The sequence below is a fragment of the Scatophagus argus genome, chromosome 24 (genome assembly GCF_020382885.2).
Source record: "Scatophagus argus isolate fScaArg1 chromosome 24, fScaArg1.pri, whole genome shotgun sequence".
Taxonomy (NCBI): domain Eukaryota; kingdom Metazoa; phylum Chordata; class Actinopteri; family Scatophagidae; genus Scatophagus; species Scatophagus argus.
Window position 1 is genome coordinate 280,001 of NC_058516.1, and position 22,431 is coordinate 302,431.

The window sequence follows — 22,431 nt, forward strand, 5'->3', positions numbered from 1 at the left end:
GTCTCACTGACTGACAGCTGGTCCAGGATCAGTCAGAGTCCTGACTGAGGGGTCCAGCTCAACATGCTGCACTCAGACACTGTGTCATGTTTACAGCCCACAAACTCCCACCATCAGCTCATTAGTGACAGCAGGCTGTGTTACATTAACACTAATCTGTGGGATTCACACACACACACACACACACTGAAAACACACATCATCTGTCCCTCAGCTGATTCACACACAGAGCGACCTGCTCCCACACACACTGAAATGACAACATTCACTCCCAGCCCGCCTTACCAGGGAGATCTCCTGCTGCACCCGGGAGGTGGTGCAGGTGGTGCAGGTGGTGCACCCTGAACAACCTGAGTCGTGCCTCAGCTGCTGCAGGTGGACTCTGAAATGAAAAGTGTTGTTGGTGAACGTTACGTTGATCAGAGTGACTTCCTCCTCAGGCTGTCAGTATTTGTCTCAGACTCAGGTTTTATTTTGGAGGGGTGTACTGTGACGGACAGGGGGTGCTTTTACTGTGAAACATCAGAAGATGTTCAGCAGTGCAGTCAGCTGAGCCGTACTGAACCGAGTCCTGAGAACCTGCGACTGCAGCAGCTCTTTGGTTGGTTTGGGGGGATGGGAGGAAACAGCCGCATGCTGTTTGCTGGCTCTTTTTCTCTGAAGGTCAGTACTTCCTGTTCTGAACACGAGGCAGTGAAGCCGTCTGAACTCCAGGGAGGAAACAGCAAATCGTCATAGACGACAGGAAATGATGAAGGCGAATGATGATTTTACATTTGATTTCTGAAGACTGCAGCAGCAATCGCTCAGTGACAAACACAGCTCGTTAACCTTCTGTCTGTCTCTCTGTCTGCCTGCCTACCTGTCTCTCTCTCTGTCTACCTGTCTGTGTGTCTGCCTACCTGTCTGTCTCTCTGCCTGCCTGTCAGGTTCTGGTAAAGCGGAGTGCGTTCGGGCGGTCGACGTCCTGACGGTGCTCAGGGAGAAAGTGGCCTTCGTGTCAGGTAAACCTTGAACTGGTGTGGTTTGACCAGTCTGGTCCAGCTGGCTCTTAATCTGACTCGGTTTAACTGAGTGCTTTTCCAGGTGGACGGGACAAACGTGGTGGACCAATCCTGACCTTCCCTGCCAGGACCAATCATGATCGAATAAAGCAGGAAGACCTGAGTCGACTGGTCACTTACCTGTCGACCATACCCAGGTAAAGCCCCCGTCTGCCTGTCTGTCTGTCTGTCTGTTTCACAGCACGCAGTCCAAACAAAAAAAATGAGTTCTGTCTGTGCACCTGTCTGTCTCACTGCGAGGTCTTTATCGCAGCAGCTGGAGTGGCTCTAACTCCCTGCCTGTCTGTCCCTCTGTCCCTGCCTGTCTGTCTGTCAGTGAGGACGTGCGAGCCCGTGGCTTCACGGTGGTGGTGGACATGCGCGGCAGTAAGTGGGACAGCGTGAAGCCGGTGCTGCGGACGCTGCAGGAGTCGTTTTCCTCCAGCATCCACACGGCGCTGCTCATCAAACCAGACACCTTCTGGCAGAAACACAAGACCAACCTGGGCAGCGCCAAGCTCAGCTTCGAGGTACTACTGCAGTACTACCAACGCAGTAGTACTGCCGACAAAAGTAGTGTTACATAAAGCAGTACAGTAATGCTGATGTTCAGGTGTACTTCACGAAAGCGTCTTCTCCCTTCAGACCAGCCTGGTGTCGGTGGAGGGTCTGTCGCGGCTCGTAGACCCCTCCCAGCTGACCTCGGACCTCGGCGGCTCGCTGGAGTACGACCACGTGGAGTGGACCGAGCTGCGCCTGGGTCTGGAGGAGTTCTCTGGGGCCGCCACACAGCTGCTGGCCCAGCTGGAGCAGCTGGAGGCTGGGCTGAACCGAGTACCAGAGCCTCAGGACGTCGACGAGGCCCGCAAGTGAGTGCTGTGACTCTTTACTGGAGTACTGAGTCAAGTACTATAACTGCATGTAGTATTTACTATTTATTTCTAAAGTATCTACTGAGCACTCCAGATATATTATATATCTCGCATTGTGTCCATTGTGTCCACGCTGTCCGTCTCTAGACTTCTCGAGGAGCACGGCCGTCTTCGGAACACCATCGCAACCGCACCAGTCGACGCCCTCGAGCGGGAGGGGCGGAGCCTGCTCCAGCGCATGCGGCTGGGCCCCGCCCACGGGGACGCCTCTGCCGAGGGCGGAGGCGGCAGCCATGGCAGCTGGCTGTCGGGAGGGGCGGACTTCCAGAGCGTCGCACCAAAGGTTTCGTCTCTGCTGGACCGGCTGCAGGCGGCTCGCAGTCACCTGCTGCAGAGCTGGAGCGACAGGAAGCTGCACCTGGACCAGGCCCTGCAGCTACACCTGTTTGAGCAGGACGCCACCAAGGTGAGGCTAACGACTCATCGACCACTGCGATGGGTCAGCACACAGACGGGAAGCAAAAGGAGGAAACAGATTTGTTTTTTCTTATTTGACCTGGTCAACGATCGATCAATTATCTGTCAGAACCGATCAGGCCCGGGAAGTGATGCTCCACCGCCGTCTGAGCGGTCGCAGCTGGTCTGACACCAGATCCACGCTGTAATCTGATTACTTCTCCTGTGTGTGTCTCAGATGTCCGAGTGGATCGCTCACAGTAAAGACTTGTTCATGCAGAGCCTGGCGGAGGTCGGCCAGAACCACCAGCACGCCCTCGACCTCCAGACACAACACCAGCACTTCACTGCCAACTGCATGGTCAGTGTGTGTGTGTGTGTGTGTGTGTGTGTGTGTCGTGTGTTTGGTGTAACAGTGTGTGTCTCCATGCAGAACGGCAGTGTGAACGTGGACAGTGTGGTCACTGTGGCGGCGAGGCTGGCAGAGGCCGGTCACTACGGGGCGGAGCGGATCGCCATGGTGTCGTCACGGTTACAGGAAGACTGGAAGTCCCTGACGACGGCGCTGGAGGAGCGTAGCAACACGCTCGCCATGGCAACTGGCTTCCACCAGGGGGCAGAGCAGGTCATTAGTGATCAACACACTTGTCCTGTCTCTCTGCCTGTCTCTCTGCCTCTGTCCACATGTATTTTACTTGTCTACCTGATGTCTGTCTGTCTGTCTGTCCAGTTCCTGCTCAGAGTGGAGGGCTGGGTTCAGGTGTGCTCCGAAGGCTCGTTGCCGTCGGCGACAGCTGAGCTGGAAGCTGCAATAAAGAAACACCAGGAACTAAACGAGGAGATCTGTGCTAACTACACGCAGGTACGTGTCTGTCTGAACAGACTCAACACCTGTCTGTCTGAACACCCGTCTGTCTGACTACGGGTCTGTCTGTCTGCAGGTCAGTGAGAGCGGGAAAGCCTTATTGGATGTCCTCCAGCGTTGCCCGGCGACTGACTCTGACGACTCAGCGACCAAACCAGATTTCACTGCTGCCACGCATGACATCATGGGAGTTCTGCACCAGGTCATGCAGGTACGTGTGACCAGCGTGAGAGCAGCAGACAGGCAGACAGACAGGTGGATTGATGTGAAGCTCTCTGTTTTTGCAGGGTCACCATGAGGTGGAGGGGGCGTGGCAGCATCGTAAACTCCGCCTCCACCAGCGCCTGCAGCTGTGCGTGTTTCAACAGGACGTCCGACAGGTACGAGCACCGACCGCGCAACCCGTCGCTTTCACTGACCACAACATCCTGAGACGCCCGCAGTTTGAGAAAGCGAGCTTTTAACACCCGTCTGTCCCGCTCCACCTGTCTGTCTCTCAGGTGTTGGACTGGGTGGAGCAGCATGGGGAGGTCTTCCTGAACAAACACAGCGGTGTGGGGAAGTCTCTGCACCGAGCGCGAGCGCTGCAGAAACGACACGACGACTTCCAGCAGGTCGCACAGGTAACACACCTGTCAGCAGGACAAAAACTACACACCTGTCGTCGTGTGTCACGTGTGACTTTCAACATGACATGACACACACCTGACTGACATCCTGCCAAACATCGGAGCGAGCAAAAGAGAAAAATAAAGCAGACTCAAGTTAGTCAAGACCGAGTGAAAACATCAGCCTGAGAAACTGAAGGAACACTTCAGTATCTGGCTTCTGGTCTGGACTTTGGGAGGCTTTAAGATGGAAAAGGAGGACTGATGAAAGCACTAACCTCAGCTGTGTGTGTGTGTGTGTGTGTGTGTGTGTGTGTGTGCGTGTGTCAGAACACTTACACTAATGCAGAGAAGCTTCTGGAAGCAGCGGATCAGCTGGCTCAGTCTGGAGAGTGTGAGGAGGAGGAGATCTACCAGGCAGCCAGAGACCTGGAGCTCCGCATGCAGGTACCTGACGGAGAGAGGGGGAACGTGAGCCAGTGAACGGACGGATGGGTGGACGGATGGGTGGATGGATGGATGGATGGACGGATGGGTGGATGGGTGGATGGGTGGGTGGATGGATGGATGGACGGATGGGTGGATGGGTGGACGGATGGGTGGATGGGTGGGTGGATGGATGGATGAACAGATAGATGGACAGATGGATGGATGAACAGATAGATGGGTGGATTGATGGATGGACAGATGGATGGATGAACAGATAGATGGGTGGATGGATGGATGGGTGGGTGGATGGATGGATGAACAGATAGATGGGTGGATGGATGGATGGACGGATGGATGGACAGACGGATGGATGGATGGAGCGGCTCACTCTGTGAACTTGTGAGGGGAGGGCAGGGGAGGAGGAGCACAGGAGCATCGCATGCTGGACTCTGATGATCCTGTTGTGTGTTTGCAGGCTTTCATCCAGCGAGTTGAGCAGAGGAAGCTGCTGCTGGACCTCGCTGTGTCCTTCTACACACACACCAAGGAGGTACTGCGCGCACACACACACACACACACACACACACACACACAACATTATAATGGTCTGCAGTGTACTTTGATGTGTGGTGTGAGTACGTTGTGTTCGACTACATCACATCCGGTAAAACCCGAGCTGGACGCGTCCTGTTCGCCACAACGCAAGACAGTCCGTTTGTAACGTCATTCAGCCGTTGTTGCCATAGCAACATCGACTGTTTCCAAGCAGCACAAGCTGATAAACAACAAATTACGCCGCTTTTCACGGCTAACGACACAGCTGTGTGTCCACAGGCAGCAGAGGGACGGTGTTGTGATTATGACTCACTAAACTGGACACAGAAAGACATGCAAAACCACAGCTTTTATTTACACTCGATGTAGGAAAACGTAGGAGCTTAACGCTCCTCTTATCACTCCTCCTCCTCAGCTCTCGGCGTGGATGGAGGGCCTCCAGAAGCAGCTCTCCTCAGACCTCTGCGTTTGTCCGGACGCCGTTGAGGCTCTGCAGGCTCTCATCAGCCAGCAGCAGCAGCAGCAGGCCAACACGCAGGTACGTGCTGACCTTTGACCTCTGACCTCAGGTCTAACCCAGTCGTAACAAGCTAACACCCCCGTGACCTCTGAGCCCTCAACTCTAACCCTCACACTAACCCAAACTCTAACCCTGACCCACAGGAAGCTGCGATGAGTGTCATCCGGGAAGGAGAAGACCTCATCCTGCAACTCAGGTACACACAGAGTGCGGGGGGCGTTTGGTTCACCCATCAGGGCAGCCCCTGTGGAGCTGCAGCAAATCATTACTGTGGGTGTGTTCATGTTTGTAAAACCTGTCGGGTACGTTTGTTTTCCTCTTCCAAGCAGCTCTGTGGGCCACGTAGTGTTGGTGAACGTACAGTCCTGTGTGGGTGCGTCTGTTTTGTAGTTTATGCAGTTTTCTAATTTGTAAAGCGTGTGGGTGTGTTTACTGCGTGGAAGCTTGTTTCACTCCACAGGGCAGCTCGGAGGCCTGTGTGGAGTCGGTGTTAGTCAGTGTCTTTGTGTGTTTTCTGTGTGGGTGCGTTTGTTTTGTAGTTTGTATAATCTGCGTGGGGGGTGTTAGTTTGAAGTGTGTTGTATGTGTGTATTTGTGTCAGTGTTTGCGTTACCCATGAGGGTGTGTTTGTGTTCAGACTGACGGTATGGAGACACTGTGGGTGCGTTGGTTTTCGAGATGGTCAAGTCCACGTGGTTGTGTGGGAGGGCTCGTTTTCAGCTTTGTTTAACCATTTGAGGTGCGTTTGTTTCAGGCCCCAGGGCAGCTCAGTGGCCCATGTGGAGTCGGTGCTCCAGCAGCTGGAGGAGTCTCATGTTCAGCTGGAGGAGCTTTTCCACCAGAGGAAGATCCGCCTGGATGTCTACTTGCAGCTCCGCATCCTGCACCAGTGCACCCTGGAGGTGATTCGTTTTCCATTTCTGATCTTGAGGACACGTCTCCCAGAATTACCTCCTGATCGTCCCTCCACGGTGTGTTGCAGGTAACCGGGGAAATGGACGCCTGGAAGCAGGACCTCCAGAAACAGTCCCAGGACTTCTCCGCCGAGAAGCTAGCATCACCACGGCTAGCCGACGCCAACCAGGACAAGCTAGCCCAGGACAAGCTGGCATTGGGCCAATCGCGGCTAGTGGAGGCTAGCCCAGAGGTGCTAACGCTAGCGCAACAGCGCATCCACAGGTAAAGTGAAATGACATCATCCTGGCTCAGCTCAAAGCGTCAAGAAAGAGTTTGACGGACTGACTGATTGATCTGCAGGCACATGGAACGACGGCTGGCTATGAACAACATGATCTATGAGGTCATCCAGCAGGCTCACGACCTGCAGCAGTACATCACTGAGGTCCAGGCGTCAGGTAAGGGTCACACTCAGGCGTCTCTTCGTCTTCTCCATGGCCCGGGTCCAGTGCTCCTCAAGGAGTCACGGATCGGGTTCCAGGGTCTCGTGGGCAACTGAGGAACAAAACTGAAGAGGCAGGGAACCACTGAAAGTCCAGGATGTAGGATAACATCCTGTAGGATTCAGGGACAAAAATAGACCTTTTATATATTCTTCACATTGTTTTTATGAGTGTACAACACAGGGAGCAGCTCCTCTGGAGGAGTCCGCCATAATTCCACGGGATTGCACCAGCTCCTCAGCTGGGTGCGTTCAATGGCGTCAGATAAACAGAAAGCAGAACCGTCCACAGTCCACGGTCCGTTGCCATATTGACTGTAGAACAGAATAACATAGAACAGAACGGAGTCCCGGACGGATCCGTTCAGGATCACACAGATGATATCGGGGGAAATGGGGGGGGGGCAGAGGATAGTGGGGGGAGGGGGAAAGGGGGATGGGGTTGCCATGGAAACTGCTCTCTGAAGCACACAGCTGGTCCCTATGGAAACCAGCGTACTGAATTTGCCATGGAGACGCACACATGAACGAATTCATGCACACATACACACATGAATGGTGATTAAAACACACATTTGTGTTACTATACTTGTGAGGTCCTCAACAGCCAAAATGTCCTGTCTGAAGGCCAAAAATTGTGTGTGTGTGTATGTGTGTGTCAGGTATCGAGCTGTCAGAGGCTGAGGGGGGTCTCTCCCCGCAGGTGGAGGAGCTGCAGCGCCTCCTGCAGGACAAACAGAAGGAACTGCAGCAGATTGCAGATCACGCACACACACACCTGGAGCAGAACCTGCAGCTGAGACACCTGCAGAGCCAGGTCAAACAGGTAACACACACGCAGCTGCAGAGCCAGGTAACATCCAGACACTGCAGGGACTGATCTCACCTGTCTGTCTCTCTGCCTGTCTGTGGCTCAGGTGCTGGGTTGGATCTCAGAGGGGGAAGTCATGTTGTCGTCCTGCATGCTGAACTCCAGCTGTCTGTCTGAAGCTGAGCAGCTGCAGAGGGAGCACGAGCGCCTCCAGCAGGCCATAGAGGTTACTGCATGTACACACACACTGCATTCTGGGACAGCCAGAGATATGCTGTCCATCACAGCAGACAGATGTACAGGTTACCATGGCAACAGGATTTTATGCACACACACTCATGTTGAATGAATGTAAATCAAGGGGACGTACCTCGTCTTCCCGCGTGTCTCTCTCCAGGCTCTGCTCCATGCTGACTCCCTGCAGAGGACTCATCAGGTGGCTCTGGCTCTGCAGCAGAGAGCAGAGCTGCTGGTCAGGTCAGTTGCTGTCTGTACTGCACTTCTCCATAACACCAGAAACTGCTCATGTCGAGTGTTGACCAGTGACTCAGCAAAGTCCTTCCTGAGTATCAAGTAATGAAGATCACCAAACTCACTCAGTCTCACTTGTCTGTCCTGTCCCCAGGTCGGGTCACTACGATCCAGATGCAGTGAGGTCTTGTGCCCAGACGGTGGCGCTGCACTGGCAGACTCTGATGCTGAGGATTGAAGACAGACTCAAGCTGGTCAACGCATCTGCAGCCTTTTACAGGACATCCCAGCAGGTACTGTTGTCTGCATGTCCTCTTGTCCTACTGGTTCGTCTGTCTGTCTGTCCACCTACCTGTCCACCTGTCTCTGCAGGTGTGTGGCGTGCTGGAGAGTCTGGAGCAGGAGTACCGCAGAGAGGAGGACTGGTGTGGAGGTGGAGACAGACAGCCTGAGCAGCTCCTGCCTCTCATCAACAAACACATGGAGCAGAAGGAGGCCTTCCTGAAGGTGAGGAGACTGGGAGGAGCATCGGAAGTCCCTTCCCTGAAATGTCCAATCACAGCTTAGCAACTGTAACCAGGTGTGGCAGGTTTGTCAGTGCACACGCAGTAAGGATGATGTATGGCCCTGAATATGATCGACCTCACGTCTGTTTCACAAAAGCCAGCATGTCGGTGTGACTCGAGCCAACAGACATGTCTCCGTGTCCACAGGCCTGCACTCTGGCCAGACGAAACGCTGAAGTTTTCCTCAAGTACATCCACCGCAACAGCGTCACCATGGCCAACATCTCTGGCCACAGCGTCACTGTCTCCGGGGTAACGGGGGTGACCGAGGTCACCGGGCACTCCAGGGTACCAGAGCAGCAGGTCAAAGGTGAACAAGCATGCGACTGAACGATGTTCAGTGTAAAGAAAGCAGCCGAGGCCGCGAGGAGCCCGAGGACCTCCGTGGTTACTCCGACTGATCCAGGTGTGTCTGTGTGTGCAGGTATCCTCAGCGAGCTGCTCCAGAGGGAAAACAGAGTCCTTCATTTCTGGACTTTGAAGAAACGCAGACTGGATCAGTGCCAGCAGTACCTGATGTTCCAGAGCCACGCGCAGCAGGTGAACTGTAGCTTCACTGTCACACTCAGTTTGTCAAAAACACATCGGACCAGAAACTTAACTGTAACGTAACGCCGCCTTTGCAGGCTCTCGATTGGCTGCAGCAGTCAGGTGACCACTACCTGGCCACGCACACGTCGCCAGGGCCAACAGTGGCTGAGACCCAAGAACTGCTGAACCAGCACAGGGAGTTCTGTGTGTCCGCCAAGGTGAGAAGACCCCACCACAGTCAAAGAGACGGACTGGACCCGCACCACGTCTCTTACCTGTCTCTCTGCCCTCAGCACACACAGGAGAAGGTGCACCTGCTCATCCAATTGGCTGAGAGCATGCTGGCTAAAGGCCACGCCCATCGAGCCGAGCTCCGTCGCTGCGTTTCCACTGTGGACAAGCGTTACCGCGACTTCTCCGTCAGGATGGGACAGTACCGCCACCTGCTGGAGACGGCTCTCGGAGGCTGCTCACAGGTAAGGACAGGAAACGCAAACAAAGATGACAAACACGTGAAAACACGCGAGAACTTCCTTCATGAGTGGGCTGTACGGTGTCCCTGTCAGGACAATAAGGACCTGGAGCTGGAGCTGATCCCCAACAGTCTGTCGGACTCCGACCCCGAGGTCAACCTGTCTGACCCCAGTCATCAGGTTAGCGACGAGAAGAGACGCTCCGCCCGCAAGAAGGAGTGAGTACTGTTACTACTGCAATACTACAGATACTGCTAACGCTGTAAGGCTTTGGTGACGTGTGTGTGTGTTCTCAGGTACATCATGGCTGAGCTCCTTCAGACAGAGAGAGTGTATGTCAGAGACCTGCAGGAGTGTATCGAGGTACACACCGTAGTACTTTTACTGCACGGCTACACAGCTTTCTGTGTGTGAGCAGTAACGGCTGCAGAAACACACTTACATGCAGCGAGGAATTCAAAACAAAACATCACACAATACCGTGCAGTACTGCATAACAATGGAGAGTATTTCCTAATAGTAATACTCCTTCCCGGTGCAGACGTACCTGTGGGAGATGACGAGCGGCTCAGAGGACGTCCCACCTGGTCTCATTAACAAGGACGACATCGTGTTCGGAAACATCCAGGACATCTACGAGTTCCACAACAGGTACTGCAAAACATACTGTGATAAAGGTACTACAGTACTCACAGTACTCACAGTGTATTTGTTCCCACTGCAGTACAACAGAACAGTATGGTTCATGTAATAATGCAGTACTGTGTTGTGCAGTATTTTCCTGAAGGAGCTGGAAAACTATGAGCAGCTTCCTGAGGACGTTGGACACTGCTTTGTTACCTGGGTAACTAGTTTGTTTTCAGTCTGGTGAATACAGAGACGACAGACTGAAGTACTGCGACGCTAACTTCCTGTTTCTGTGTCAGGCCGACAAGTTCCACATGTATGTGACGTACTGCAGGAACAAACCAGACTCCAGTCTACTGATCCAGCAGCACGGCGTCAGCTTCTTCGAGGTACTGTAAATACTCCACAACAACTAACAAAGTACTGCAGTACTTCCAGTAGTTTTCTGAAATACTACAGGTACATAACTGTACTGCTGTGTAAGTGTTCTGGGTGGGCGGAAGGCCGACAGTTTGGTTTCTAAAATAATGTTTGCATGCAGGAGGTCCAGAGGAGACACGGCTTGGCCAACTCCATCTCTTCAGCTCTCATCAAACCGGTTCAGCGGATCACCAAATACCAGCTGCTGCTCAAGGTAACGCCGCGTCCCGCTGCCCGCCGCCACGCTCAGGGCGGCACGCGGGAACACGGCGGTCACGATTTGGTGGGAATATTAAGAGTGTCAGGATGATAAAAATGTTTCCTTGCTTGAAAATGAAAACAGATTTGTGTTCTCACAGGAGCTGCTGGCGTGCTGCGAGGAGGGAAAAGGCGAGATAAAAGAAGGCCTGGACGTGATGCTGAGCGTCCCAAAGAGGGCGAACGACGCCATGCACGTCAGCATGCTGGAAGGTAACACACACAGTCTGTTCACACTTGTGGCTTTGCCTTCACTGTGAACGAGCTCGGTGCCTTCAACTGTGAAACAGTTCAAGGACTTTTATTGTGACGGCTGTCACGCTCTTCCTGTGAAGCAGCTGTGGTTACCTTGCTGTTCGGTGAGCTGACTGTGGTTGCTGTGCTCAGGTCTGGAGGAGGGTCTGGAGGTGCAGGGGGAGCTCCTGCTGCAGGACTCCTTCTTGGTGTGGGAACCAAAGTCTCTGATCAGGAAGGGGCGGGACCGGCACCTCTTCCTGTTCGAGCTGTCACTCATCTTCAGCAAGGAGATCAAAGACTCGTCTGGACGAACCAAATACCTGTACAAGAGCAGACTGAGGGTAAGACGCACACAAACTCCGCCCGTGACATCGGCTCACATCAACAGACCAAACCAGATTTCCCTGCTGTCTCCCTCAGACCTCAGAGCTCGGCGTCACAGAGCACATCGAGGGGGATCCCTGCAAGTTTGCTCTGTGGGTTGGACGGACGCCGACCTCGGACAACAAGACGGTCCTGAAGGTGCGACCGACGCCACCTGCTGAACCTTTGTCGTTCCTGCTGGCGTGTGACGGTGTGCTAAGCCGGTCTGCCTCTCGCCCCACAGGCATCGTCACTGGAGCTGAAGCAGGAGTGGGTCCGCAGCATCCGACAGGTGATTCAGGAGAGGCGGGGCCACCTGCGGGGGGCGCTGAGGGAGCCCATCCCCCTCCCCAAGACACCAAACCCCACGCTGGGGCGACAGCGCAGCATCAGCCGCAGGTCAGCACTCGCACACACAGTTAACGCCGTCACACGCCCCCTGTCACGTCAGCTCGGCCCTGTGACCGCTGACAAACGTGTGTGTGTGTGTGTGTGTGTGTGTGTGTGTGTGTGTGTATCCCACAGGGAGACGAGCGAGGACGCAGACAGTCTGGGCGACGCCAGCAGTCAGCCCGACACCGTCTCCATTGCCTCCCGAACGTCACAGAACACTGCCGACAGCGACAAGGTAACACACACACACACCAACATACACAATGTGTGTATCTAGAGGGGTGTGTCACATGACCTCACCACTGGCTGCAGCTGGCTGGGCGTGTGTGTGTGTGTGTGTGAATGAGGGGGTTTCCTCTGCTCCTCTGTCAGTCTCTCTGCAAACTTTCACTTGTTTTCTGCTCTCCTGACGAGGTACGTTTGATTTCTGTTTTCACTGAGCCTGCTGTTAGCTAGAGGAGGGTGGGGTCAGTGACCTCTGACCTCTGACCCTGTGACGAGTGTTAACAACATAGGAGCTGAAATGGCAGATATAACACACTTAAAGTGTGTGCAGTAAGAGTACTCATGGAAGGGCAGAGTTGTACTATGATACCATCTGACTGTTGTAGTTGTTGATGTAGTAATGAGTACTGCACTGTAGTTTTAACTCACAGTAATACTTCATATGAAGTACTCTGATCACATTTTAATGTCATGTGAAGCTGAACACAAACACAAACATACGTGTGCGATGCTGGCTGGATCACATCTGTGTTCCATTTGTACAGGGAACACCCCTCTGAGTGTGTGTGTGTGTGTGTGTGAAAGAGTGTGAGAGTGTGTGTGTGTGTGTGTGTGTGAGTTCATGTGCTGCTCTGTAACACACACACTGATCAGTTTCTGCAGCAAAGGTCATGTGATGTTTTGAGCCAATCAGATGTCAGCAGCAGGTGGAGCAGCAGGTGGAGCAGCAGGTGGAGCTGTTTGCTGTGTGAGACTGCAGACGGTTGAAGCTGTGAGCAGAATCGTGTTCAGAGACAAACTGAATGATCGTGTGTGTGTGTGTGTCCTCTTCAGCCTGAATGTCCACACCCTGCAGCAGTGAGGTCATGGGACACGTCCCTCTGGACTCAGCGTCTCAGTGTTGGCTGTCCTCGTGTTCTCTACTATTTAAAGAGATGCTGCACACTTAAATCACCTGTCTCACCTGTCCACTTGTGTCCCCAGCTGTCAGGAGGCTGTGAGTTAGTGGTGGTGCTGTTGGACGTCTCCTCCGGGGGACCAGGGGAGCTCGGCGTCCGTTGTGGTCAGACCGTGGAGCTGGTGGAGCGCTCGGCCGACCGCCCGGGCTGGTGTTTGGTCAGAACGACAGATCAAACGCCCCAGCAGGTACCCGCACGCCCCGACGCGTCTCCACTTCCTGCCGCTGAACAAAAGTGAAGCTAAAACATGTGGTCCTGGTCCAGTGGGACCAGGGGGACCCAGATGTGGTGGCTTCACTTTTGGGGAGCAGTCAGTGGTCCCTGATGGAAACAGAACAAAATGTCCCTGTGGGTAACAAATCAGACCTTGTGTTTTGCAGGAGGGTTTACTGCCGATGAGCGCCCTCTGTCTGTCACACTCCCACAGTGCAGCGGACATGGAGGGGCTCATCCCAGCTTCCACCACCTGCTCCAGCACATCTTCAGCGTGCAACACCACCTCCTCGTCCTCCTGCAACTCCTCCACCACGACCGCCACCTCTTCCACCAACAGCTCCAACTCGTCCTCCACCCTGAGTGCCGGGAGGGGTGAGTATCTCCGTTCCGGTCTGGAGTCTGTTGTTTACATTGTTAGCACGTCCCCACTGGACCGCATCAGCACCTGAATGACACAGAGACACGGCAAACCAATCAGAGCGAGGCTCGTGTGTCTCCACAGTGACCCCATGTTTCCACCGCTGGCCTCCACCTCTCGGGAATAACATCACCTTCATTCTGTTGTCCTTTGACTTCACCCACCATCTGCCTCTGCAGCAGCACTTCCTGTTTAAACAGGGGGGAACTTTAAACATCCTCGTCCCACGTGCACCGCGAGTGTCCTACATCCTGTCTCTCTCTGTCTGTCCGTCTCTGTGTCCCCTAAATATTTAAACCCTTGTTTGTTGTAAGCGCTCTGTTTGTTTTTGGGGGTCTGCTGCTTCACATTAACATCATAACCGAGCGACTGAGAGACAGACTGAGAGACAGACGTGGACCAGAGCTTCCGTCCACACTCGTCTGTCCTGAGAAAACCTTTTCGTGCAGACACTTTGACGGTTCTGTCACTCAGACACTTCAAACCACATCGTTCTGTCAGTTTCACCTTCAAAAGGTGACAAACCAAACGTCCCCACAGGTAATAAATGTATAAATCTACAGCGTCCACAGAGACGTGCGCGTCCACAGAGACGTACGTTGAGTTAAAGGACACAAAACCAGCTGAAGTTTGTGCTGCTGTGGCGTTAAGCTGAGCGAATGTGATGTCAGACTGATCAAGCCAACATCAGCCTGCCAGCCACAGAGCAGGGACCTGAACACTCACCTGTTGCACCTGCACCTCCGAACACCCCTGACCCTCACAGCTTCACTCCTTCATGTCCTGCTGAAGCTCTTCTGGTTGTTTCAGCTCTTACTGCTTTAGTCTGATTCTGCTGAACTGAAACTCCTGATTCTGTCAGTCACTTTGGATGAAAGCGTCTCGAAATGAACTGAGATGTAAAAGACACCTCTGAACCAGACACACACTGTCATGGTGTGTGACAAGATGTCTGCTGCTCACACACTCACACACACACCCTCACACACTCACACACACAAACACACTCTTACACACACACACAGCCCAGAGGAGGTGCAGGTTCAGGGTTAAACCCTGACCTGAAGGCGTCTCAGACTCAACAGGAAGCTGCAGTTGGACATCCTGCTGCGTGTCGTCACTGAGCAATGAGAGAACAGAATAAAAACAAACTGCTCTGAGATCAGCTGTCCTCTTTAGCTTCAGCCTGTTGTTTTCACATGTTTTATTTGTTTATCACGTTTTTATACTTAATTTATTTGTTTTTAGTGTAATTAGTTTTCCCTATTTTGCATTTTATTTTGCTTTTCCATAAAGATTATTTAATTTTGATGATTTTCCATTTTGTGAATCTCTAATCTGCATTACATTTCATTGTCAGCAGTGACTGATGCCGTCACTGTTGACCCCGCCCCTTGTCGATGTGACCCCGCCCCCGCTGCGTAGCCCCGCCCCCGAGACATCTGACTCCTGTGTAGTTTCACTCAGCGCTGCGGGGAGAAACTCTCCGTGTCTTTCTTTCCTGCTCCCGCCTCGTGTGTTTTCTTTCTTTGTGAATGGACTGATGTGGCAGCATGCGGCGGGGCACAGGTGCATGCTGGGATTGTTCTGGCGTTTGGGGTTGGATTGTGAGAGAGGGAGAGGACGAGCGAGGTGGGTTCTGACATGAGAGAGACGAAGAGAGAGTGTGAGTATGTGTGGGTTAATGAGTGACTGTGTGCTGACCTGTCTGTCTGTCTGTCTGTCTGTCTGTCTGTCTGTCTGTCTGCCCTCACCTGTCTCGCTCTGCTGCTGCATTCTGAATTCTAACTGAGTGAAAGTACATGAGAAATACCAGCCAGCTTACTGATCTGACTCTGCTCTTCGCTCTGAGCTTCAATCTGATTGGTCGAATCAGGAACATACCTGACAACACCTGAGAGTCTGTGGGGCCTTTAATCAGTAACTTTAAATCACACCATTGCGCGTGTCCACGGTAGAGCAGATAATGACTGGATTTTCCTGTTTTCACTGAACTGTTCCTTTAACCTTAGTTCAACTCGCCGTCGTCTGATTGGTGACCGTTTCCAGCTTGTTGATTGGGTCTCGGTGTGTCTGTGTCTCTGCAGAGTCCGGTCTGTTCGTCTCCGAGGGCTCGGGGCTCCACACTCAGACCAGCCAAAGTGAGACAATAACCATACGCTCAGTTTACTCACTGTCTTGATGTACAGCGAACGCATCACCACACCGCTGACCCCTCCTTGTTTTCTTCTCAGGTGCCACCTCCCCCACAGTCTGTGGCGTAGGCGGGGCTCCAGGGGGCGCCGTGGGCTCCCCGGGGACGAAACGCAGCGTCTCTGGAACCGGAAACACCCTGAAGGTAACAGCAGAGCGTCCTGTGGAGAGCAAAGTGGAAATACTCCAGTACAAATACCTCCACACAGCACAGTACTGCAGTTAATGTACTTAGTTACTTTCAGTCGTGGTAACTGCGTGTCGGTTGCAGCGCTGGTTGACCAGTCCGGTCCGGAGGCTGAGTCAGGGAAAGGCTGACGGACAGAAGAAACCTCCAATCAGGACCAGGAGGCGGGAAAACAGGCCAGAGGTGACCACACCCCCCACTGGCAACGCACAGACGGTACACACACACGCACACACACACACACAGAAACACACAAAGACAAAGAAGCTAAGGTGTGTGTGTGTGTGTGTTTCTGCAGAAGGCGAGGAAGGAGGAGGCGGGGCAGAGTGGAGGGGAGGAGGAGCCAGAGGAGGAAAGCCACACCCCTCTACCACCTCCCATGCAGATCATCAAAGACCCCAACAACCCAGAGGTAACCTGGTCAGACCCTGACCCTGTGACACAGCAGCAGGACGTCCACACCTGGTGTCCAGCCCTGACTGTCCACTTTCATGTCTGTCTTTCCGTTCAGGCTTTGGACTCAGATCAGGGCTCCAACGAGTCGGACACCGAACAGAGGAACAAAGCTCTGAGAGGACGCATGTGAGTCACCAGCATCATGCCAAACCTGTGACCACACGTGGACATCTGAAAAACCTGTGACTCTGTGTGTGTGTGTGTGTGTGTGTGTGTGAACAGGTTTGTGGTTAACGAGATGATCCAGTCAGAGAAGGACTATGTGAAGGACCTGGGTGTGATCGTGGAGGTGAGGCTTCAGGCTGCTCGTCTCACACAGATAAAACCAGTCCAACCGGCCCGAGTGTCTCACACCGAGTCTGTGACGCGTCTCTCTGTGTGTCTCAGGGCTTCATGTCCAGGCTGGAGGTCAGAGGGATTCCAGAGGACATGAGAGGAAAAGACAAGATCGTCTTCGGCAACATCCAGCAGATCTACGACTGGCACCGCGAGTCCGTCTGACACACACACACACACACACACGTTCCTGTCTCGTGCCTCACACACACCTCACTGTGTGCGTGTGTGTGTGTGGTCTGTTTCAGTTTCTTTCTGGTGGAGTTGGAGCGTTGCGTTCAGAATCACGACCTGCTGGCCGACCTCTTCATCAGACATGTGAGCCTGAAGTACTTCGACACACACATTACTGCAAAGCCACAGTGTACTACTGCAGTGCTGCCATACACTCACACAGTAAGCTGTCCTGTCGTCGTGGTAACCACATCAGGACCAGGATCTGCCAGTCATCTGTCACACTGCCTTTGCAGGACGTTCACATGACGGTTATTGATCAGTCATCGATCAGTCATTCCTCCAATTAATTAGCCAGGTATTAACAATGTGTGTGTGTGTGTGTGTGTGTGTGTGTGTGTGTGTGTGTGTGTGCGCGCGCTGCAGGAGCGTCGTCTCCATATGTATGTGGTTTACTGTCAGAACAAGCCGAGGTCAGAGTTCATCGTCATCGAGTACGAGAACTTCTTTGAGGTAACGCATCACTTCCTGTTTAATCGCTTCTGTTTCTGAATGTTCTTTGTTTTTTATTTTATCCTTTCAATTCTGTCTATCTGCCTGCCTGTCTGTCTGTCTGTCTGTCTGTCTGCGTGCAGGAGATCCAGCATGAGATCAGCTGCAGGATGTCGATCAGTGATTATCTGATCAAACCCATTCAGAGAATCACAAAGTACCAGCTGCTGCTGAAGGTCTGTCAGGACTCTGTCTCTGAGCTCTGGACCCTCTGAGTTTCTGTCAGCAAATTTAAGTCTTTACTCTTTTATTCCTCAGGATTTTCTCAAGTACACGTCCAAAGCAGGACTGGACTGTGAAGAGATCGAGGTGAGTCGCAGACACAGAACTCTGTGCTGTGATTGGCTAGAACACAACACCTTCACAAATCCAGAAACCTCATTAGGAGTGCAAGGATCAATCCTCACCCATGAGGTCTCAGCGCTGCCCCCTGCGGCCTCTGGGGGCAGTAAAGAGCCCTCACAGGACAAACTACACACAAGTGAATTCATATTTATCACGTGTTTGTCATGACGACGATGTTAAATGATGCATGTAGGATGGTGAATCACCACCTGTGTGTGTGTGTGTGTGTGTGTGTGCAGAAAGCACTAGAGCTGATGTCACTGGTACCAAAACGCTGCAACGACATGATGAACCTGGGACGCCTGCAGGGATACGAGGTACACCTGTCTGTCTACCTGCTTGCCTGTCTGTCTGCACTCACAGCTGTAAACTGTCGCAGTATCTGATCAGTCATCACTGTGATCAATATGTTCATCTGAACGACGGATCTGGACGTCGTGTGCACAGAACGTTCAGCTCTGAGGGCCTTTTCAGCCTCTTTTAGATTGTAGTTGTTGACTCTCACCTGTGTGTCTGTCCTCCACCTGTGTGTCTGTCCCCCAGGGGAAGCTGACGTCTCAGGGGAAGCTGCTGCAGCAGGAGACCTTCTGTGTTTGGGAGCAGGACGGAGGAGTTCTATCTCGCAGTAAAGAGCGCAGAGTTTTCCTGTTCGAGCAGATCATCATCTTCAGCGAACTGCTGCGCAAAGGCTCCAACAACCCTGGATACCAGTACAAGAACAGCATCAAGGTTAGACTGGTTTGTACTGGTTTATACTGGTTCAAGACGGGCTGTGGACTGTACTGGTGATGTCTTTTTGTGTGTGCAGGTGAGTTACCTGGCCATGCAGGACAGCGTGGACGGTGATCCCTGTAAGTTCGTGTTGTGGTCTCGTGGCTCCGCTGAGCGCTTCACCCTGCAGGCGTCCTCCGCCAGCATCAAGATGACCTGGGTGGAAACCATCGCCACCCTGCTGGACGCCCAGAACAACTTCCTGTCAGGTGAGCACATCCTCAGATCTCTGAAATTCACAAAGGAATCCTCAAGTCTCCTTCCAAGATCCACAAGTGCTCCTAACTCCCTGAATCTTGATGAATTACCCCTGAAGACGTCATCGACCTGCAGATCTTCCTGACTCGCCTGAGTCTCCTTCAGGCCTCCTTCACTCAGTGTCTGATGTGGTTTGGTTGAACTGAAATCTGATCCTGGTTCTGTGTCCACAGCTCTTCAGTCTCCCATTGAGTACCAGAGGAAGGAAGGCGGGATCTCTGTGACCCGTCCTCTATCGTCAGGCCGGCCGCCGTCAGCCCCGCCCACACCCAACGGCCACGCCCCCCAGCCTCCTCCTGACGGCGAGCAGGATGACCAGGTTTGGATCAGCGACTTGATCTTACGCTTTAGTTTGGATCAGATGAGAGAGTGTGATGACGTGACTTCTGACTCCTCCACCAGGAGCTGGTGCTGGTGCTGCAGGACTTTGTGGCGGTGCGGGAGGACGAGATCTCCGTGTTTCGGGGGGAGAAGGTCCAGATTCTGGCGTCCAACCAGCAGGGTCAGAGTCTGGTCTACCGGCCGGCTAACAGCGACTCGCCGGCCGCCGAGGGCTGGGTGCCCCGCAGCATCCTGAAAACACACTGACACACACACACACACACACACCTGACAGCAGGGTCCGGTTCACTCCACATACACACAATACTGCAAGCTAACAGGGCCAAAGGCATGCTGGGAGTTTCCTCAGTGGAAGGTGGAGCTTCACGATGGTGACGACCACACGTTAGCAACCAAAACAATCCCCGAGCAGCACCTGAACACACCGACATGAAAAGTACTGACCACAGCGCCCCCTCCAGGAGAACCCCACAGAGAAAGACAAGCTCACACAGCAGACTGTTTGGCTTCTGTGCTGGTCAACTTACTTCAGCTATTAATCAATAATCAAACTGATCAGCTGATCAACTGATGTATCGAGTTCTGCACTGTGATTGGATGCTTCTTCACCACTACAGAGAAACAACTGAAAACAGTCCAGAGGAACTCGTTGGGATTGGGTCACCAACAGAGAGAAGAGGCCCTCTGCTGCCCCCTACAGGCAGACACGACACAGAGACGTCCTGCTTCCCTCTGCTGCCCCCTACAGGCCGCACTGTTCACTGCAGCCACAACATTCAAGTTGTGGACAGGACAAACAGCGTGGACAACTTAAGTCTTAAGTCTTAAGTCTCAGCAGTGGTGCAGTTTGTCCTGACGAAGACATCGGATTCTTTTTGGTTTACACTCTCAAAGGTTAAAGTACTTCTCATGTCTGTAAAGTGCAGAGCTGCACAATTTAAAAGCAAAGATGTTAAACAAATCCCACAGAATACCTGAACTGTAGCAGAACATGAGTCATCCTGTTCATCATGCTGTGACCCCTCAGACTGATCCTGCGACCTCCGCAGGGTCTCGACCCTCAGGTTGGGACCGACGTCACCGTCCTCCAGGCTTCACATTCACACACTTCAGGCCCTGATGACCTGCGAGTATGAACACCTGAGACACACACACCCAGCAGCAGGTACTGTTAACCTCCTCCCTCCTTCCTGGTGCTTCAACATTAAGCCAAAAGACACCTCCGTCCTCGTCCAATCAGACGGCGCCGTCAGGTCGGCCTCCAGTTTACTGCCCTGAGCAACCAATCACACACTGTTTCCTGTGGGTCAGTGCGAGGGAGACCATGTACTCATCATCATCGTCATCATCTCCCCAACAACAGGAAGCTGCGGTTGCCCAGCAACAAGTGACAGTTCAAAAAATAAAAGCCTTCTGGAAGAGAAAAGGCAAAATGACCCATCAGCCAATCAGAACTGAGCTCTCTGTGTGTCATCCTGTTAATAGTGTGTATAAACAGACTGAGGACACACACACTCCACACACACATACACACACACACACACACACACACACACCACTGCTATGATGATGAAGATGATTAATTATGATAATTAAGAATAATAGAATCTGTTTTTCACCTCAATAGAAAAAAGAGAGAAAATGTTTGTCATATGAATGTTTGTGTGTGTTAGAGAGAGAGCGTGTGTGTGTGTGTGTGCGTGTGCGTGTTTCTCCACAGACAGTTAGGTGGTGTCCCGGTGTAGCGTTGCCATGTGTTTGCGGTGACACCCGTTTTTTGTCTTTATAGCAAACCAGAGCTGTTGCGGTCCCCCTTCCCCTCTCTCTCTCCCCCGTGTCTCTCTCCCCCTTCCCCTCTCTCTCTCCCCCGTGTCTCTCTCCCCCTTCCCCTCTCTCTCCCCCGTGTCTCTCTCCCCCTTCCCCTCTCTCTCCCCCCGTGTCTCTCTCCCCCTTCCCCTCTCTCTCCCCCGTGTCTCTCTCCCCCTTCCCCTCTCTCTCTCCCCCGTGTCTCTCTCCCCCTTCCCCTCTCTCTCTCCCCCGTGTCTCTCTCCCCCTTCCCCTCTCTCTCTCCCTCCCCCGTGTCTCTCTCCCCCTTCCCCTCTCTCTCTCCCCCTTCCCCTCTCTCTCCCCCCGTGTCTCTCTCCCCCTTCCCCTCTCTCTCTCCCCCGTGTCTCTCTCCCCCTTCCCCTCTCTCTCTCCCCCGTGTCTCTCTCCCCCTCTTCCCCTCTCTCTCTCCCCCGTGTCTCTCTCCCCCTCTTCCCCTCTCTCTCTCCCCCCGTGTCTCTCTCCCCCTCCCCTCTCTCTCTCCCCCGTGTCTCTCTCCCCCTCTTCCCCTCTCTCTCTCCCCCGTGTCTCTCTCCCCCTCTTCCCCTCTCTCTCTCCCTCTGTGTCTCTCTCCCCCCCTTCCCCTCTCTCTCCCCCCTTCCCCTCTCTCTCCCCCGTCTCTCGTCCTCCCCTTCCTCTCTCCTCCCTCCTTCCTCTCCATAATCCCCCCCTCCCCCTCTCTCTCCCCCCTTCCCCTCTCTCTCCCCTCCTTCTCCCCCCCCTTCCCCTCTCTCTCCCCTCCTTCTCCCCCCCCTTCCCTCTCTCCTCCCTCCTTCCTCTCCATAATCCCCCCCCCCCCCCCCCCCCCCCCCTCTCTCCTTCCTGCCCCTCCTCTCCCTCCTCCCCCTCCTCCTCTATCCTCCTCCCTCCTCCTCCCCCTCCTCCTGTGTGTGTGTGTGTGTGTGTGGCTCTGGTTAGTTTGGATATTCTGATTATGCATTTCTTGTTTCTGTAAATAGACCAGACCTCCACTGACGGCAGACACTGAACCTGTCTGTCTGCCCACCCGTCTGTCTGACACACAGGCAGACTGAACCTTCAACACGCTCTCTATCTGTCTCCCTACCTGTCTCTCTACCTCTCTGTCTGTCTCTCTGTTTCTCTGGTGCCATTCTCAGACAACACCCCGGTCCTTAAGGAGCCCACAGGTGCACTGCAGTCAGGGTGGAGTCAGGGCAGGAGGCGGTGCACTGTGAAGGGTGTAGGCACGCTGCCTTCACATGGACCTCGTGAGGTTGTGTTTTTCAGGCCAAGCAAATCAAAAGTTTGTGTAAAGGG

General features: G+C 53.4%; 2 protein-coding genes and 1 long non-coding RNA gene across 5 annotated transcripts in view; 1 reads left to right on the forward strand and 2 right to left on the reverse strand.

Moving 5' to 3' along the window:
- The window catches only part of LOC124055219 (IQ calmodulin-binding motif-containing protein 1-like), a 9,373-nt gene extending 9,019 nt beyond the window's left edge, over window positions 1-354 (reverse strand). The window contains exon 1 of the mRNA XM_046381830.1: window positions 286-354. The gene's annotated coding sequence lies outside the window, so the exon portion shown is untranslated. The remainder of the gene's footprint in view (window positions 1-285) is intronic.
- The window catches only part of LOC124055193 (kalirin-like), a 24,245-nt gene extending 3,052 nt beyond the window's left edge, over window positions 1-21,193 (forward strand). The window contains exons 2-57 of one of the 3 annotated variants that reach the window (XM_046381739.1): window positions 930-1,004; window positions 1,087-1,201; window positions 1,381-1,573; window positions 1,689-1,912; window positions 2,063-2,381; window positions 2,610-2,732; window positions 2,805-2,996; window positions 3,102-3,233; window positions 3,313-3,447; window positions 3,524-3,616; window positions 3,737-3,859; window positions 4,175-4,291; window positions 4,749-4,823; window positions 5,244-5,366; window positions 5,492-5,544; window positions 6,103-6,250; window positions 6,331-6,527; window positions 6,606-6,703; window positions 7,410-7,573; window positions 7,665-7,784; window positions 7,956-8,035; window positions 8,184-8,322; window positions 8,402-8,536; window positions 8,743-8,905; window positions 9,020-9,135; window positions 9,222-9,344; window positions 9,420-9,602; window positions 9,693-9,817; window positions 9,896-9,962; window positions 10,141-10,250; window positions 10,374-10,443; window positions 10,526-10,615; window positions 10,768-10,860; window positions 11,006-11,117; window positions 11,292-11,482; window positions 11,562-11,663; window positions 11,749-11,903; window positions 12,030-12,132; window positions 13,107-13,268; window positions 13,462-13,669; window positions 15,803-15,856; window positions 15,950-16,053; window positions 16,180-16,311; window positions 16,394-16,507; window positions 16,607-16,677; window positions 16,774-16,840; window positions 16,939-17,042; window positions 17,136-17,205; window positions 17,488-17,574; window positions 17,697-17,789; window positions 17,872-17,922; window positions 18,198-18,275; window positions 18,502-18,687; window positions 18,767-18,938; window positions 19,161-19,306; window positions 19,390-21,193. In XM_046381739.1, the coding sequence (XP_046237695.1) occupies window positions 930-1,004; window positions 1,087-1,201; window positions 1,381-1,573; window positions 1,689-1,912; window positions 2,063-2,381; window positions 2,610-2,732; window positions 2,805-2,996; window positions 3,102-3,233; window positions 3,313-3,447; window positions 3,524-3,616; window positions 3,737-3,859; window positions 4,175-4,291; window positions 4,749-4,823; window positions 5,244-5,366; window positions 5,492-5,544; window positions 6,103-6,250; window positions 6,331-6,527; window positions 6,606-6,703; window positions 7,410-7,573; window positions 7,665-7,784; window positions 7,956-8,035; window positions 8,184-8,322; window positions 8,402-8,536; window positions 8,743-8,905; window positions 9,020-9,135; window positions 9,222-9,344; window positions 9,420-9,602; window positions 9,693-9,817; window positions 9,896-9,962; window positions 10,141-10,250; window positions 10,374-10,443; window positions 10,526-10,615; window positions 10,768-10,860; window positions 11,006-11,117; window positions 11,292-11,482; window positions 11,562-11,663; window positions 11,749-11,903; window positions 12,030-12,132; window positions 13,107-13,268; window positions 13,462-13,669; window positions 15,803-15,856; window positions 15,950-16,053; window positions 16,180-16,311; window positions 16,394-16,507; window positions 16,607-16,677; window positions 16,774-16,840; window positions 16,939-17,042; window positions 17,136-17,205; window positions 17,488-17,574; window positions 17,697-17,789; window positions 17,872-17,922; window positions 18,198-18,275; window positions 18,502-18,687; window positions 18,767-18,938; window positions 19,161-19,306; window positions 19,390-19,575 (7,061 nt within the window). In that variant the 3' untranslated portion in view covers window positions 19,576-21,193. The remainder of the gene's footprint in view (window positions 1-929; window positions 1,005-1,086; window positions 1,202-1,380; window positions 1,574-1,688; window positions 1,913-2,062; window positions 2,382-2,609; window positions 2,733-2,804; window positions 2,997-3,101; window positions 3,234-3,312; window positions 3,448-3,523; window positions 3,617-3,736; window positions 3,860-4,174; window positions 4,292-4,748; window positions 4,824-5,243; window positions 5,367-5,491; window positions 5,545-6,102; window positions 6,251-6,330; window positions 6,528-6,605; window positions 6,704-7,409; window positions 7,574-7,664; window positions 7,785-7,955; window positions 8,036-8,183; window positions 8,323-8,401; window positions 8,537-8,742; window positions 8,906-9,019; window positions 9,136-9,221; window positions 9,345-9,419; window positions 9,603-9,692; window positions 9,818-9,895; window positions 9,963-10,140; window positions 10,251-10,373; window positions 10,444-10,525; window positions 10,616-10,767; window positions 10,861-11,005; window positions 11,118-11,291; window positions 11,483-11,561; window positions 11,664-11,748; window positions 11,904-12,029; window positions 12,133-13,106; window positions 13,269-13,461; window positions 13,670-15,802; window positions 15,857-15,949; window positions 16,054-16,179; window positions 16,312-16,393; window positions 16,508-16,606; window positions 16,678-16,773; window positions 16,841-16,938; window positions 17,043-17,135; window positions 17,206-17,487; window positions 17,575-17,696; window positions 17,790-17,871; window positions 17,923-18,197; window positions 18,276-18,501; window positions 18,688-18,766; window positions 18,939-19,160; window positions 19,307-19,389) is intronic. The other 2 variants (XM_046381740.1, XM_046381741.1) reach the window with 2 other exon arrangements.
- On the reverse strand, window positions 3,919-13,222 carry LOC124055270. Its single transcript, XR_006842589.1, has 8 exons — window positions 13,087-13,222; window positions 11,253-11,461; window positions 10,147-10,253; window positions 8,155-8,572; window positions 7,929-8,006; window positions 7,634-7,832; window positions 4,662-4,826; window positions 3,919-4,295 (listed from the first exon to the last, which is right to left on the reverse strand). It is a non-coding gene; the product is annotated as an uncharacterized LOC124055270 (long non-coding RNA).
- Window positions 21,194-22,431: the final 1,238 nt, after the last annotated feature.